Source organism: Besnoitia besnoiti, chromosome XIII (genome assembly GCF_002563875.1).
Source record: "Besnoitia besnoiti strain Bb-Ger1 chromosome XIII, whole genome shotgun sequence".
Classification (NCBI taxonomy): domain Eukaryota; phylum Apicomplexa; class Conoidasida; order Eucoccidiorida; family Sarcocystidae; genus Besnoitia; species Besnoitia besnoiti.
In genome coordinates, this window is record NC_042368.1 from 830,135 (window position 1) to 846,536 (window position 16,402).

Below are 16,402 nucleotides of genomic sequence, written 5' to 3' on the forward strand. Positions count from 1 at the left end.
TTCCTCCGGTACCCGTCAAGAGAATCTTTTTTTTTTCTATTTCTGCCTAACTTGTGTGAGACGCGTCAATATACTTTCTTTTGAAATTGCGGAATCTTTCGGGATTCGGCTTTACTTCGCATCGCTCAAGGTGGACTTCGCAGCAGACGCGGGTGCCTATCCGCGGCCGCTACAGGTGTTTTTACTTCGGAAAGCCTGAAGCAAGTCTGCACCATATCCGCCCAAATGGACACACAGTGGAGGCGCACCGCGCCTCTTTCTCATGCTGCCGCGGCAGCTTTTCTCTGTTTTGTTGCACTCGGTCTCGGGTTTATCTATGGCGATGCAAGTGCAGAAGAACGTCCAGAGACGCCTCCGCCTGCCGGCACACAACCGTCAAAGAGTAAGACTGAAGGCGCACGGATACCGTACTCCAGCGATTCGTTCACATGCTCATATGGGTGCGCGTCACGGCGCGTTGAAATATTTGTATCCTTACTGGGGGCGTTTCCTCTACGGAGTCGAGGTCGAAAAATGGGGCCTCTCGTCTGAAGCGGGGACTGAAATTTTGCATGTACGCCAGACAACGGGCCCGCGAGCGTCAGAAATAGACTGCGAATCCACCGCGTTGCGCCTATTCTGGAGACCTTTCCTTTGGTTCCCGTATATGCTCAAAGCCTGCACACGGAGGGTTGTTAATGGCTGAATGCCTCTCGTTGCCCGTGGTCATGGACGCTTCGTCGCTACATCGCACTCTGGGTCCCTGATTTCCGCTTTCGGCTCCTTTGTTCGATTGCTTCGATTGCCTTGACTCCACTGAGCCGGGACTTCCTCTTAGCTTCAGTCTGGTTCAATACTGGCCGTTCCTCGCGCTCCAGTCACTGGATCGGGTGTCATTCTCGCCGTCGCGGTGACAATCTTCTGGCTCTCCTTCGGCTCCATCTCTTGCAAATCTCGCACGTCAGCTTTCGCTGTCGGCGTCCCCGTGGTGTCTATAGCATGAAGAGCTCCGTTCGCAACTAAATCTGCCTCCTGCACAGGGACTTCTGGAAGCCTTCGGCCCGACTGTTGGATTTTGCGTGGTGCTGCCATGTATACATGTATCTGTATATATATACACGCCGTGACGTGCAAACATGTATATATATTGACATGCGTCGGCAGTAGAGCTCTTTACTGCGCTCTATGTGGGATCCTCGATGCCAGTCCGGCCTCAGGTCTCCCCTCTGTCGCGTTGCTCTGCGCTGCAGCGTATATTGCCGCTCGGCAAGTTTTTTCGGACGGCTACGAGCTTCTTGAGGAGACTCCCGTCTACGTGAAGAAGACGAAGCTCCTATTTTCTTTCATAGAGGGCATTTCTAGGGTGCCGCCGGGAGCATTTCTTTTTGAGACCGACTCCAATTCGCAGTTTGACCCGACCTTGCGAGTTGTGGTAGGCGATGGAAGGTCACGGGGCCGAGATTCACAAGCTGGACCGCGCTGTCTTTGCACGCGTCTAGCTTATTTATGAAGGTTGCTTGTCCAGCTGGTGTGTATGTAGATGCAGGCAGGAGTGCTGTTGTGCGTACCGGTTCAAGTCCTCTACCGTTTCGCTGTCTCCGCTTCCTTCATGTCTGGCCGTTTCGCCAATTTTACTGTGGATTCAGATTGCCTACACGCCGACACAGGAAGCACCAATCAGCTTCACTTCCGGTGAGTCGTTTACTCATTTGCTGGATCGAAGCCGCTGCATATTATCCTCCCTTTAATATCTTTTTTTTTGCACAGGGGGCATTTTTTCTTTCTTTGTGGTATCCCAAAGAACGCGGAGGCCGCTAAAGATTTACATGCCTTAGGCATTACACACACTTACTCATATGCGTGCGTAGGTGTAAACTTTCCCGCAACGGGTTAGGGTTTAGGGTTTAGCCCTAAACCCATTTTCTGCATTAATGCTTGCAAGTTCACTTCCCAGCGTTTCAAATCCTGCTGTACGGTGGACGCCAGATAACGGACAGATAATAACTCGAATGGAGGTCTCTCGGTTTCGCCCTCGTTTTAGTGTCACGGGTCGTTGCATCTGTGGTTTGCGGTGACAGAAACCGATGCAGATCTGGCGTCTGCATCGCCCTTTCTAAACGCTAGTCATTACCATCCATACTTTTCCCAGGCCGGCGGGACATGAGGACCACGGGGCTGTGAATCATTCAAGTCAACGTGGCGAAATGCTTCCCTGCAGCGGGAGCCATTTCTTTCCTCCTACCCGCTCTCGTGCCTGTCTTCAGTGTTATCGAAGGAAGAAGGCAACCCGGTCGTGTGTGGTGCCAACCCCGGACGCCGATGCTTCGCCTACCTCGAGCGCGGAGTCCTGCGGCCGCTGAGGGACCGGGAGGTTGTCGTTGTCGGACGGCGATCTTTCCTCTACGAAATCATCTCCGGAGCTCAGGGCAGATTCGTTGCTGCTGACCTTGGGGCACGTAAGTGGCGTGTTGGCATGACGTCATTTCCCGCCAGAATTGGAATTTTCCGTTCGGCTCCCTGTTTCAGTTATGCGAGGAAAGCGTCCCTTGTAAATCGGAGGGTACGCGTTGAGGGCTTTTCGCAATCCCGCCTACGATAGCGCTCTCCGGAGTAGGTGGTGGATCCACTGCGGGGCGAACTCGAACACATGCAAGCCCCTTCTCAGGCGCGTCGGTCGACGGCGTCCACTGGTTCACACCTGGGTCAAGACTGCGGATGTTTATGAAGAATCTCTGGGATGCTTTTGTGTGCGTATTCTCCAGTGGCGCAGCGGCCGGTGGGATCGTTTGTCACGCAGCAGCTCCTGGGGCGCTCTCTGGCCGTCTGTCAGGCTCCTTCCCCGAGTCTGCCTGCTGACTTCCCGTCTCTCACGGCTCCCGAGCAGGTGGACCCCTTCTCGCACTTTGTGTTCCCGCGGTCTTCTCTTCCCGCGGGTTCCGCTCTGCTGCCGCCGATGGCCTCTCCTGATGATGAATTCGAAGTCTGCACTGTCGACCACGGCGATTTATCTGGCGACGGGAGACACAAAATGTGCTTGCTCAGACCCCGAAAAGCGGCACAGAAGGCAGCTGCCGCAGGCGAGCCCTTCTTGATTGCAGGAGGCTCCCTAGTCTGCGCAAAAACTTCAGATAGCCAGAGCCTGTTGCTTCTGGACCAAAACATCGCGTTACAAGGCGACGAGGCGACAAATACCTCCACCATCTTGGCACCCGGTAGGAAACGCATCGAAGCAAACACCAGGGAACTCGAACTTTTATGACATCGGTCCTCTGTTCACATGGACACATAAATACGTACACATACATGCAGACACACGTACACATGTGCTCAGGTGGAGGGAGACCTTTGCAGACTGCATAAAATATACGGACAACCCGACCTGCGTAGAGCCTAGAGATATCGTCCGCCTGAGGGCGTGCGTGTCTGGATCATGGGGACGCCTGCTTCCGCCTGTTCGTCGCCTTTTGTCCTCCAGTGGTGTATGCTGGAACCGACAAGCAGGTCTCGTGCGATTTGGGCTCGAAAGCGCACACCGTGGAGACACTCCTGTCGGCTCGCATGACGGACCCGGCGAAGCCTGTAACAACTAAAGAAGACGGCAGCATCCAAAAGGACGTGGTTCACCACTTCTCGGTCGCGTATGTGCCGTCCGTCAGCTCCAACGTTCTTGTTGAAGGTACAGCAAAATATGGTCATGAAAGGCAATGTGCCGGGCATATACGGGCCCTGGAGGTCTCGGCCTCAGCGAACGAGTTGCAGGCCTGCGGTTTTGGCGTTGGTTGAGGGACGCACCCCCGAGGTGGACATGCCTCGTCTCTGGAGACTCCTTCATCAAAAGTCTCCCCTACTTCTTTCGCTTCAACATTTCTCGAGTGTGCCATTGGAGTAACGTCCCTGCATCTGCCAGTTCACTCGAGTTTTCAGGTGTCAGCGTGTGAGTCAGTATGCTGGTGCAATTCTCCGCATGCAACCTGGCGCTGTCGTCTGTCTTTGCTCTTTCTTTTTTTTGCAGTCCCGGAACCGTTGCTGTTTGAGGCCGAAACCCAGAAGACGACGTGCAGTATCGGCGCCTCCCTGACAGTCTTGCAGCCTCATCTTCTACTCAAGTCCGATATTCCCCACAAAACCAAGGTTATGTGCGAAGTCGCCAACCTGCCGATGTTCCAGAAACAGGGGCAGATTCTCGTGATTTCTCCGTCTGGTGCGGGCGAGGCAGCCGGGGACAACAACAATAAACGCATTCTGCTGCCTCCCGGCTCTATACTCCTCGCGAGAGATGACACTATGCCACCGGAAATCTACAAGATTTTGGTCTACGATCTGTGGCAGGGTGATGACCTTCGCGCTGTGCTCAAGAAGGCATGTAAGTCTGACCGCCTTTTGCAAGTCAGTGGACAGAAGCGACTGCGGCAGGCCGGTGGGCAACGGCCCGCGCCGGGCGTAAAGCGACCTTACCGCGTACACATGCGGACTACTTACATATGGGTGCGGTACTATGTTCCATCGGGTGTTGCTGTCTCTGTGTCAAGCTGAGATAAAAAGTATCTCGTTCGGCTGGAATTTGTGCTTTGATGCGTAGATTACCGCCGGAGTGAACACGAGCAGCCTGTCCCGGTGTACATCGAGTTGAATGAATCGCAGATGACCGCTATCGGGTCCTACGACTCCGAATTAAAACGCTTCACTCAGTTCGAGGGTCTTTCGCCACAGCGGAGGGACCCGGCACTTGAAAGAGAGGCACCGTTCTTCTATGCGTCAAGCTACGGGCTTGCCGTGCCGATTGGCATGGTCGTCCTGAAGTCGGGAGTTGGTCTTTCCGTCAGTAAGTGAACCTTCTCGTGCGCTTCCTGGCTCTTCTGATGCACCGTTTGTCGCTTCTGGAACAGAGGATGACAACCGTGCCTATCGGTGTTGCTCGTACGTCAAAGCCGTCGATGCATGTTTGCACCATTTCGGGTTTTCACTAATGCAGTCCGCTGCTCTGAGGCAGAGCGGTCTACCGGCCGGCCTGCTCAGGCGCGGAGTTCTTTGTAGAACGCGTGAGCAGTCGCCCGAAAGTACAAACGTTGGCTCCCGAGCCAGGTCGTGTCTTCACTACGGCTATCCTCTTTGCAGTTCTCCATATTGTTTGTCTTCAATTCTTAACCGATTTAGAATCTGTGAGGTCATGCGGACCGGACAGGATAATTCGGCGTCGCCTTCCTGTATGAAATCCACCCAAGCCCTGGTATTTACTCTGTCTCCGTTTTCTGCGCAGGACGCGTCCCCGAGGCCGCTGTGTTCTTTGGTAAGAGAACGAATTACATCATGCCGTTGCATGCAGTGATGTGCCGGAAGACATCTCATAGGATGCATATATCTGCTATTCGAACTGACACATATGCATGCTCGTTTTCCTAGTGGAGGGCGGGTACGCGCTGCAGGCTCATGAAGATTTCTGGGACTGCCCTGAGAGTGCGTTTAGCGGAAGGTTGCCGCATTCGTGGCTCAGAAATACGGCCTGCAGCTTCCATGCCAGTTTCGCGTCCTCCGCAGAGCCGCATCTGCGGCCCTTGACGCCCCCCGGACTGATGAACGATCTCCACTTTGCTCACCACCACACCTGCAATCCCTGGTCTTGTTTGTTCTCAGAGGATCTCCTTAAGGCGCCGCTGGATCCCCAGCGTCAGGAGACTCTCCGGGAACGTTCGCCCTTCTGTAAGCTGAAATTCATGGATGCAGCGAATCCGATGAGATTAAACGATACAGTCAAGCGTGCATGCCTGACCGTAGACGCACGTGTCTCTGCAGTCATGACGCTGTCCACTGAGATTTTGCTTCTCTAGCTCTCCGTTATCTGCACCGCCGCGCACTCTGCTTTCTTGTCTTTTCAGCTCGCGAAGCGGAAGACGCAGTATCTCGCCTCCATCGCCTCAAGGGCCATTTCTCCCGCGACAGTAATCCTGGCGAAAGTGCACGACAGCGTGGTATTTCGTGTTTCCCGATTGGCGTTGAGCTGCGCCGCCGTAAAAGATGAAAACGATACCAGAAAACGGCTGCTTTTGCTTGCCAGAGCGAGTGTGTGATGTTCGACTTCGCGCGATGTCTATCTGACGCCGTCGTGGACGTATTCCAGCGCAGAGGCGGCAGCAGCGGAGTCGTGTATATCCTTGGGCCCTGTGGATTCCCTGCGTGCTGGTTTGCTTGTTTCAGAATACGCTGCACACTCCAAGGAAATCATGCGTTTGTTGAATTCGGGTCTTGCGGCGATTTCGTCGTGGCAGAAGGACTTTGACGCCCTGTTCCTTTCTGTGTACCCTCGCACACAAGGCACGCGGCTTTCGGACGTGCAAATTCGCGTCCACTACCTCGATGCCTCCATGACGCGCATGTCTGTCATTCTCCGTCTGCCCATGAGGCTCTACGGGTTCCTGTCAGCCGGCGACCTCGCCCCTCAGGTGCTGCGCGTGTTGTCGCTCCTTCTGGAGGTCGCTGAGAATCCTGCTAATCCGAACGAAGGCTTGCTTCTAGGCGGCGGCAGATTTGCTGTGCTCACCGAGGCCGTTCGCGTGGTGACCAATCTGCTGATGGACGGCTACTGCAACGAGTGCACGCAGGACGGACTGAACGACGCGCCCCATCAGGACGTCGCGGAAGGCCGCTGCGGCATGTGCTCCGCGAACCGCATCAGAGATCTCGTCTCGCTCGATTTGCATGGTGAGAAGGAACCCCGGTTCAGCCGCACTCCACCAGCAGTCCGGGTGGCTCTATCCACGCAGTGTGCAAATAGATGTCAAATATCTCCTTTCGCTGCCGAGGGTCGCATGGCAGCGCGAGCCACACTGACGAAGCTCTATAGGACGCAGCTTCGTCGTGAGTTCCCGGCGAGTATGCGGTACCTTGAAGAGAATCTATAGGACGGTGGTTTGAGTGTGCTCCGCCACCACACGCAGTGAATCTCAGAATAAGCATCATCTGTGCATTTGAGGAGACTTGCCGCTGGACAGCTACGTGTAACCCCCTCTCGTTTCCCATTCCCCCCCCTTCCCCCCCCCTCTCATCAGTTCACTCGTTTCTCGAGGATTATGGCGATGTCACTCGTGCTTTCGATATGGATGTTGCCGCTGTCTTCAGATGTCCAGCCCTCTTCAACGACCCTGCCGACTGCGGGAACATGGGCAAAATGGAACGGTGACTCTTTCCTCGTCAGCTGTAAGCGCCCTTAGGCTCGCTGATGATCGGTGGCGTTTTCATTGTCGCCGCTAGGGTGGCGGCGCATACCGGGTTAACTTCAGTCTGCACAAACACCGATGGGTGGGAGAGAGCGGGCGCCCGGAATGCATCTGTGGTCGAAAGGGGATGACCACGCTGCCGTTGCGGTCGCACAGAAGACACAAGGCACCCTTTTGAAGAGATGGTAGGGCGTCACAAACTGCGCACTAGGCCGGGGTGTTCCCGCGGTTTGGGCAGTGCCAAGCACATGTTTTACAAGGGGTAGACGAAACCGGAAGTCTCGTTCGCTTTTTCTTTGCGCCCCAGTGCCCCCTGAGGACGACAAGAAGATCCACCGACGATATGGCGTCGAGTTCGACTATCACACCGCCATCGGTAGGCGAGACCGGTGTGCAGTGTTTCGAGTGCTCCCCTCAGCGTTGCCTGCAGCGCTGGAGATCCGGGTTGGAACCCCGCCAGTCAGTCAGTCGTCGCGTGCCTCAGAATTTTGAGTTCATGGTTTCTCCGCTTGCATTTGAAGAGAGCCTCCGTCTGCACCCTTGACCCACTCCGTAGTGTGGCGCCCCTGCCTCGCCCGTTTTGCCTGCAGACTATCCGCCGCGCCTTCGCTCGCGCTTCCTCCACTACGCGGGGTCTTGCATCCGGTCGCATCTGATTGAGATGGTGGAGCCACTCATCCGCGGCCCAGGAATCAGCGCCAGCTGCCCCGGCTTGTCGCCGTTTGCCTCGGCGGTCCTGTCTTCTCTTTCGTTTGCGCAAGCGGCACCGCTACTTGAGGGATCTATGCTCTTGCTGCAGCACGTCGTTGGCGCCTGTAACGGTGAGGACGTGGGTCTGCTTTCTCAATTTTGTCCACTGTCTCCCTCGTCGACAGCCAGAAAGACCAGTTACAATTTGTTCCCTTACCTTCTCCCTTCTTCGCGACAGCTCCGCAGCCGCTCGGGGCGCGTCGGTTCCGTAGAGGCCTTCGGTATCTGCAGAGAGGCCTCTGTTGGCTGCGCCAGGAGCGGTTGCCTTCCAGGAAAGGGAAGCGAGGCACATGGACTCATCTGTTTCATCCGCCTTCCGCTTCCACTGTGCGCATCGTCTGCAGTTCCACACTCGTCGTCTGCGGTAGAACAGTGCCTCGACGACGACGGTGACATCCTCGGGCATCGTCGCATGGCTGCTGTGCAGCCTCTCGGTCGCAGTCGCATCTTCGAGCTCATGCTGGAGCTCGTTACGCCGGGTAAGGGTCCGGGCGGCGGTCTGCCGCAGAAACTGGCGCACACTGCGACTATCGACTCACCGCTGCCGAAGAGCGGGGCTTCAGTTGGCGCCGGCCATAAATGCACACTTAAATTGCCGGAACCAGAGTCAACCAGGGAGAGGACGCCAGTGCCGGACTTTGCGGACTTTTGCGAGTGCTGGTGATTCTTTTTTTCTCGCGTTTATTGATGAACCTCTGTCGCACTTGCCAAGCTTCGCATGGGGAGGGACTCTCAACAGGAAGACCCGCGAGCGTATCTTTGCACACGAGTGACTGAAGTTTCAGCGAGAATAGAAGAGATATGAAAACTAGGAGAAGGGAGGCGTTGCGCAGGCAGGGTGTCGTGAAGTTCGTTGCTGAGCGTGTGTCCAGTCTCCTCCTTCAAGTTCTTGAATGCCCTCGCCTCCGGAGAGAATCGCATTCGTGCTCTTCCTGCTGGCCCGCTTGCGACTGCTGCCCTCGCTCTCTCTCACGATGGTAAGCGCACTAGGCTGAGTTGGGACGCCAAAGGCCGTGTTTGGCTGTGCGAACACGCTGGCGATTGATCTATTCGTTTGTCTGGTCGCTGCAGAGAGTTCATGCTCACGTCCGACCGCTCATTCCCTGTAGCTGCATCCGGATGTATTCTCGTAGGGCGCGGTGTGCATGGTCTCAGGTGCACACCCGTCTGCACTGAACGGCCATACATATGTCGGTTCTTGTGGACATATCCACGCGCATCGTGCTCCTTCATGCAGGCGGATGGACCTGTCGGGTCTCAAACTGTTGCTTGCTTTCTCCCGCTGCTGCTTCTCTTTTTCAGCTCAAGCAGTCCTGAAAGACACCGGCAGGAACTCGCCTCCGTTGCTCTCATACGTGTTCGGACCGCGGAGCCCCCTGGGCGAGGTGGCGGCTGTCGTTGACCAGATGACAGCTCAGCAAGGCTACCTCGTGGTGTCTACGTTTTTTGATGCTCCAGTTGACTTTCTGGAGCAAATCATTGCGGCGAAGCGAAAGCCTGCGCGGAAGCCGAGCGGACCGGAACCCCACCATGCGCCGATCCTCTCTGTCGTCGACAGAACAGGTAAGGCAGACCGTCTCGCAGAGACACTAGACCCATTCCTGGGTGTTCCTGTCAGGGCGTTGTATTCTCTCGCTGCATGGGTCACATCTTTCACCGTCCCATGCGTTTCCGGTTCAATCCTCTGCGCCGCGCGTCGTCCAATGCAGCATGTTGTTTTCTTTCTTGTCACATTTGGTGTCTGCGTTGTGTTTCTGTTCGTTGCAGCCATGGAGCGCCTGCCGAATCAGCAGGTCAGCGAATTCATTGGCAGCTGCTTCATCAACCACCCCGAAATCTGTCAAGAGGCGTACAAAATTCTTGGATGGCCGCTTACCAGGTTTCCCTCCAACGAACAAGAACTGCAGGCGTTTGAACAGGCCTTCAATGGTGAGGCAGGGCGCCAAAAGAGCGCACAACATCAAGCAGGTCTTCGATAAACTCGTACTGTTCCCCTGCGAATGCGTGTGAAGGCCTGTCTGATATCTGCTTTTGAGGGCAATCGGTCGCCGTAGAACGGCTGCCTGTTGGCGGGCCAGCCACGGCCGACATTCAAGACTGACTGAGAACCAAGTTTCCTCTGTAGTAAAAGTGTAGTTTTCGGCTGGCGGTGCTTGGCAATTCTGTATTTTATACGGCCGCAGTGCATATGTATTCGTTTCCAACACAACACTTGTGGCCTGTCTGCTGTGTGAGTCGCCGTGGCTGGAACTAGTGGATATGGCTAGTGACCAAACATGACCGGCTTGACAGACAGCAAAACTGATAGGTTAAATAGTGAACGCGGCAGTCACGGAAGTGGATTGCTCGGTCGGAGCCGCTGTCGAGAACCACGCGAAACCGCTGATAGCCACGGCGATTTCTCCATAGGTCTCCCTGCCGCCGGATTTTCTAATCCTTGTTTTACTGCTCTCTGGTTCGCCTGTTGCTCTGTCCGCAGAGGCCCGTGTCCGCCTGGGGAGGGAGGAGATGCCGGAAGCGCTGCGCGTGCTTTTTCTGGAGGCGCTCGCTCAGTTCGACGGAAAAGAGCCCAAAATGGATGCGCCTACCGAGGCGAAACTTGAGACTGAGACTCCCCTGTCGGTCCCACCGCCTGCGGAAGACAAGTCTGCCGACGGCGTGAAGAGTATGGAAGACGATGGCGCGCAGCCGCTGACGTCTCCGGCTCCTGAGACGTCTCCTGTTCGCCATGAATTCACAGTCTTTGAGCTTCCAGGCGTCGCCGCCGACTCCGCGCGTGGCCCTGCGCAGACCTCTCAGCGCCTTGCGTGGCCATACGTCCACAAACTCATCACGGCGAAGCACGGGCCGTCGGCGCGCATGCCGTCGTGGGTGCGAACGTCTGCCTCTTGCCCCTGCACGGACCCCGAGATCGGCGAAGGATGTCGCATGGACTCTGTTAAATCGACGTCGAACGTGCTGTTTCGCCTGTCTCTTCTGGTGCCGTCTGCGGTCGAGCGCTTCATCGCCAAACAACAGTCCAAGAACAGCCTGGAACCCGAGTTCGCCGCGTTCTGTGCCTCCGTCGGGCTCTTCGCCGCCTCTTGGCAACAGCAGCTTGTCGCAGCTGGCTACGAAGAAAAGGGCGCAAACTTGGTGAGTCTGCTCACGGCTTCGATTGCCAGACTCGCCTAGTCCTGCACTGGCCACGTGTATGCAGACACCCTACTGGAGATGGGGACCGGGAACTATAGGGCCACAAGATACATTTCTCAGCAGTGGTACACCCCCGTGGCGGTACGCGGCGTCCAGATCTTATGGCGAATGTAGCAAGCGGTACTGCCCCTCGAAGTCTTTCAGCACTTTTAGGGGAGTACATCTGGCTGTTTGATCCCCGACGGAAGCTAGCGTGAGTCTCGTGGGCGCATGCACACTTTTTTGCTCTTTTCTCTTCGTTCCGTCTCTCTCGCTCCCCGTCAGGCACACAAAACGTTGGCCTCCCGCTTGGCTCAGGGTGATAAATATCTTCTGAAGACGTACTCGGCAGATGGTGGCTCTGACCACAAGCAGTGGTGGTCACGGAGAAAGCGCTTCCAAAAGTTCCAGAAACGTAAGTATGAAGTCACGTAGGGATTCCTCCACGTCGTTGCGCACGGTCAATGCCAGGGGCGAATTGGACGGATGCGACGATACTAGACGCCCTCTATCTTCGCACCGAGCATCCGTGGGTATACAGATGCAGCTAGGACGAAGGATGTGATTTTGCATTATCCAAGCTGTTTATCTCTGGCATGAGCCGATCGTGTCTCTCTGTTTTGTCCTGATGTGTTTCCGTTTCAGATCACCTCTATCGCCAGTGCAGATCCCTTAGTAAGTCCCTCAGCTTTGAGTGACGAGCTTTGCACCTAGGAGTGAGGCGTCTTGGCAGAGCCTGGCAGAAACATTGCTCTTAGGTACCGAGAAAATCTAGTAAGATATATTCGGTTGGATGTCTGCGGTTGTGGGTCTGCCAGTCATCTTGCTGGAGAGCGCATGTATCAAGAGCGTGCAAGCCTCCGTTTGGTCCCCTTTCCCTCCTCTCTCGCGCTATCATGGCGTCTTGGAGCCGCGAAGTCCCTCGAGCTTTGGCGTCGCCCAGCTTGTGTGCTGTTTCTTGAGTTGTCAGCGTAGACTCCTCCATCTCCCATGCCTTGCGTTGCAGTGGTTGAGGCCGGCAACGTCGCCTACGCTCCCTTCAAGTCCCAGTCGTTCCCAGCTTTTTCTCTGTATGGAGGCATTGCAAACACTCTGAACACCGCCTTCGCCGACAGGTCCCGCGTTGTCCACGGCATTGCCGAGTGGGGTACTAAAGTCATGCGACGCCACCAGAGTCTTCTTCGGCGATTTAGCCGCGCAGTTACTCGACGCTCAGCCCAGGCACCGGCCGTAGGCGCCGTCGTCGCCGCTCTTCACGTCTCACACCTGTTCAAGGAGTGCTTCAACACCCCTGGCGGTCTTCTGCTGCGCACGTGGTACTATATGCACATTGAGGGCTCTCCGTTGGTCGACGAGGCCCGCAGGCTCCCCGTTATTGGAAGCAAACTCCGCGATGTGGCGTTCGGCTTTATGACCGGACTGGGCGCCCAGGGTCAGCTCTTTGGTGAGGAGAAAGGGGGCATAAATGGTCACAACTTTGAAATGTTTAGGCCCCTCGGGCGTGTGCCCCGCGGCCCTACATGCCATGGCGCAGTTTTGATGCAAAGAAAGTGCGATAGACATAGAGGCACTATCATTCGTCGATCTGTGCCCTGGGTGGATTTGTGACACGGAAAGAATCGGGAACAATTTCATGGCAAGTGAGGTAAACTAACATGCTGAGCATGCACAGACACTGCTCAGCGTCTCCACCTTTGTGCCGCCCGCAGCTAAAGGCTTCTGCCGCTCATGCACCACATGTTGACCCTTGGGTTGATGCATGTTATTGGTGGCAGACGCAGTGGGAATTTCTCTGATAAACTGTATCACCGTGCAAGTATGACTTGAGACAGTTGTCTGCTGGCGTAGGCACAGAGTCTCCGAAATGAACGCGTCACGTATTTCACTCGTGCGCGCTCTTTGCTCAGTCCCAGCGTTCCGCGAGATCTCCAAAGTCGTCACTCCGGCGTGGGAAGCGGAAAACCTGTTCACGACTTTGGCAGCCTATACGCCTGGCACCGCGGTAGTGTCGCCCGCTGGGCGATCTTTCTGGCCCGCTCAGACAAAGGGGAAGAAAAAGTCGAAGGCAGCTTCGGCCGCCGGCGGCAGACTGGCGTCGACTGAGAGCCTGGTCGACCCCGAGAAGATTATCGGCAAAGGCGGCTCTATGCCAGTTGCATCTGCGCAAAGTGTGGACTCCAGCTTCCTTTCGTTCGGAGAGGACGAGCAAGGTGAAGAAGACAGCTCTTTGACAGAGGATCTGGAGCCCGCAGACAACGAAGAGAGCCAAGGTACACAGCAAGAGAAGGAAAGTCTCTGCACGGGTCCGCGCCGCCCTAGTCCCTTGTTTCCCAATCTCCCCCGCATGTGCACAAAAAAATAAGCACCAGCATTCCTTGCCTCCTCTATCGGATATGTGTTGGTCTTTTTGTTTCATCCAGGTGCTGTCCCGCAAGAAGGAGGCCGAATTATCGCCAGCTTCCGCTATAACCCGAGAAAGTTCTCGAATCCCGCTAGAGAGCTTATGTTTGTGGAGGTCCCCGTACCCGTTTCGGCAATGGAACGTCGCGTAATTGCCTCCTTTTCTGCCGACCAAGTGTTGCACTTTTTACAAGGAAAGCTTGAGTCACTTCACTCGCAGCTTGTCACGAAGCGCGGAGCGACTTCAAAGTCCGGTTTTCTCTCGATGATGCAGTTGCAAGGACAGGCGCCAAGGCATGAAGGTGGTGAACAGCAAGAACAGGTAACGCAGGAAATCGTGTTGAAAGCGGCGCCGCGAGACCAGAGGGCATCTGTGTCAGGCATTGTGTCGTTCCACCCGTTTTTCACAAGGGAAGAGGGAGACGACGGCGTGACAGAAAAAACCGACGCGAGACACAAGTGGCAGACCAGTTCGAAAGGAAAGTGGCTTGCAGTTGAGTGCAACGTCCCAAGCGGTTGTGTAGGCCAGTCATACATTGCTCTCTCCACTTGTTGCCACGGATAAAGTTTGCTTCAGGGGTTCGTACTAAGGCATTATCCCTCTGGCTGCTGGTGAGTGCACGGAACCGGCTTCGTTCCTGTCGTTGATTGACCAAAATATCTTTTTCAGGGGACGGCGGGAGGGAATGAGATCTCGCTATCCGGTGTGTCCAAGGGTGTGTGTGGTGTTGCGTGTGTTGTTCAGTGTATGTCTACCGGCATGGCAGCCAATCTGGTCGGTTTCCTTTCGATGCAACTGAAGAAGGACTTGAAGCGGGAAGGCGGTGACACACAGAGCTACCTGGAACTCGGTCACCGTTCTCTCCCAAATCTTTCCGCCGGAGCATACATCGCTCAAGCACTGGAAGCCAACTCCGCCGACACTGTCCTCGCTGTTCAGATGCCAGGTACGTGAAGCAAAGGCAAAAATAGGAGGATGTCTCGGGGATAGTCAGTCTATACCGGACAGTGGGGCAGTGAGAGCTTGTTACACGTTTTTTGGGGGGTCTCTGTAGGAGACGGAGGAAGTTATCCCTTCCCTTTCCGTGAAAGAGTAGTAACGACGACAGGAAGATAACTGTTTTGTACCACCACTACAACCCCTCACGGTTCTTGGCTGTCCATCTCACCAAGGCGTGTTTCTACTGTTGCTCAGTGCCACGTTGGATTGCCGCTTGTGTTTTTCTTCACGCAGATGTCGACGATGACTCTCACCTTAACATGGAGGATAGTAAGTGGAGTCCCCATCTGGAAAAGTACTGCCATATAACACCCCTTTCCCTCTCGATGCCGCGAAGCTATGTTTCTGCATGAGGGAGCAACTGCTGTTTGACCACGTCACATAGATCGTTAGCTGACCAGCTGTCTGCGAGCATCGGTCCAAAATAGTTCTTACCCTCGTGTGTTGCTGTCGCGTCTCTCTCAGGTGCCCTCGACTTCAATCGCCCCATCACTATTGGCCCCATTTGAAGCAGGGGAGCAGGGCGACAACGACAGTGTGCGATCTATACTGCGCTAACGGGAACGTCGACAGCGTGTGAGCGATTTGCGATTCAGCGCAGGAAGGAGCGGATTCAGTCCCCAGTTGCCGTGTCCGAGTTGTTCGGCGGGGCTAAAGGGGGCAAAGATCTCTGTGCATCTTAGTCGCATGCACGCTGCAGTCCGTGGCCTCGATTTTCAACCTCCTTTGATTGGGAGAACTTTTTCGAAGCAATCTTATTGTTTGGCGCCATAGGAAACTTCCACTTTTTGGCTGTGTTGGCATCTGCAACGGACCGGGCCCTATTCGTGTGACTTGGTGCGCGTGGTCCGTTTTATCCGAACAGTGGTCTGTCGTTCCTCTTGACTCTGAATCGTGACCGTAGTTCAGGGTGTCATCGGAAAGACCGTTCAAGACTTGTGCAACTCCACAAGGTCTCTACATGTGACAAGGTTCAGTCATCGCCTGAGTGAGGGTCCAAGGGAAGTTAGCATTCGAAACCTTCAAATCAACCGAGGGCTATGTGAGCAAATCTTCTACGTCTTAGCCTGGCTAACACCAGGCTCGGTCAGTACGTCAAGAATCCCGGCTCGCGTTCTGGTACACCAGATATGTCAAAAGAAGTTAGCTAATTTCTCGCTACGAATCTGTACGGAGGCTATCCGTACGTGCGACACAATTCCAGCCTAGTATCGTCTAGCCAGTACAGCGCGTCAGTACTGTTTCGCTCAGCTGCCTGTGAAGAGCATATTGTCACCCGCCCTGGGATCGCACATGCTTCTTCCTCATTTCCTATCGTTAATCGAAGCCTCATGATAATGTGCGGCGATCTCGAATGAACGATGTGCGAGCTTCTAGACTTGTGTGTAATCACCGCAAGATTCCTCGTAAAGCTTATACTGGTTGAACACGCGAGGTGTAACTTGAAGTAAGTCGCAGCTTCACAGAGAGCTAATGTGGTTTGGGTGCCACTTCTGGCCGGTAACTGTCACGAAAACAAGGATTATTCGAATGCAAATCCCTGTATTCCCTCGTGTCTTCACTACACGCTGTAGATCTCACGGGATTCATAATGCGCAGCCAAGCCATCGGCCGTGTAGGGCGCAAGCGTGGCTGCGGGCTTCTGAACGAACAAAAAGGCACATCTTCAGTCCGCGAAATAGTGACGTCAGGCTGCGCCAGTCGCGTCCGCCCGCCAGTCCTGTGCAATGCAGAAACCATGCAGGCCTTCGGAAATGATATAACCGATGCTAGTTGGAGGGAAGCACCGAATGGTGGTAGTGCATCACAGGCCTGTGTATGCACTGTTCAGCGAGGGAGCCTGCAGAATTCTTTTTTTCACTGAATTATATATCCGTCAAATGCTAAG

The 16,402-nt window shown here is 55.1% G+C and overlaps 1 protein-coding gene across 1 annotated transcript; it reads left to right on the plus strand.

Moving 5' to 3' along the window:
• Window positions 1-225: 225 nt before the first annotated feature.
• Window positions 226-15,023, plus strand: BESB_030830 (uncharacterized protein; the record flags this gene model as incomplete). Its single annotated transcript, XM_029361751.1, has 28 exons — window positions 226-382; window positions 1,230-1,411; window positions 1,626-1,671; window positions 2,244-2,435; window positions 2,742-3,191; window positions 3,455-3,655; window positions 3,992-4,342; window positions 4,559-4,801; window positions 5,237-5,266; window positions 5,611-5,676; window positions 5,853-5,915; window positions 6,172-6,675; window positions 7,093-7,170; window positions 7,498-7,566; window positions 7,781-8,011; window positions 8,285-8,419; window positions 8,813-8,917; window positions 9,243-9,503; window positions 9,708-9,869; window positions 10,420-11,075; window positions 11,400-11,529; window positions 11,760-11,789; window positions 12,121-12,558; window positions 13,022-13,384; window positions 13,535-13,836; window positions 14,260-14,461; window positions 14,749-14,784; window positions 14,980-15,023. The coding sequence occupies 28 exons, from the start codon at window positions 226-228 to the stop codon at window positions 15,021-15,023; spliced, it is 5,727 nt and encodes a 1,908-aa protein (XP_029215218.1).
• Between the last annotated feature and the right edge of the window lie 1,379 nt (window positions 15,024-16,402).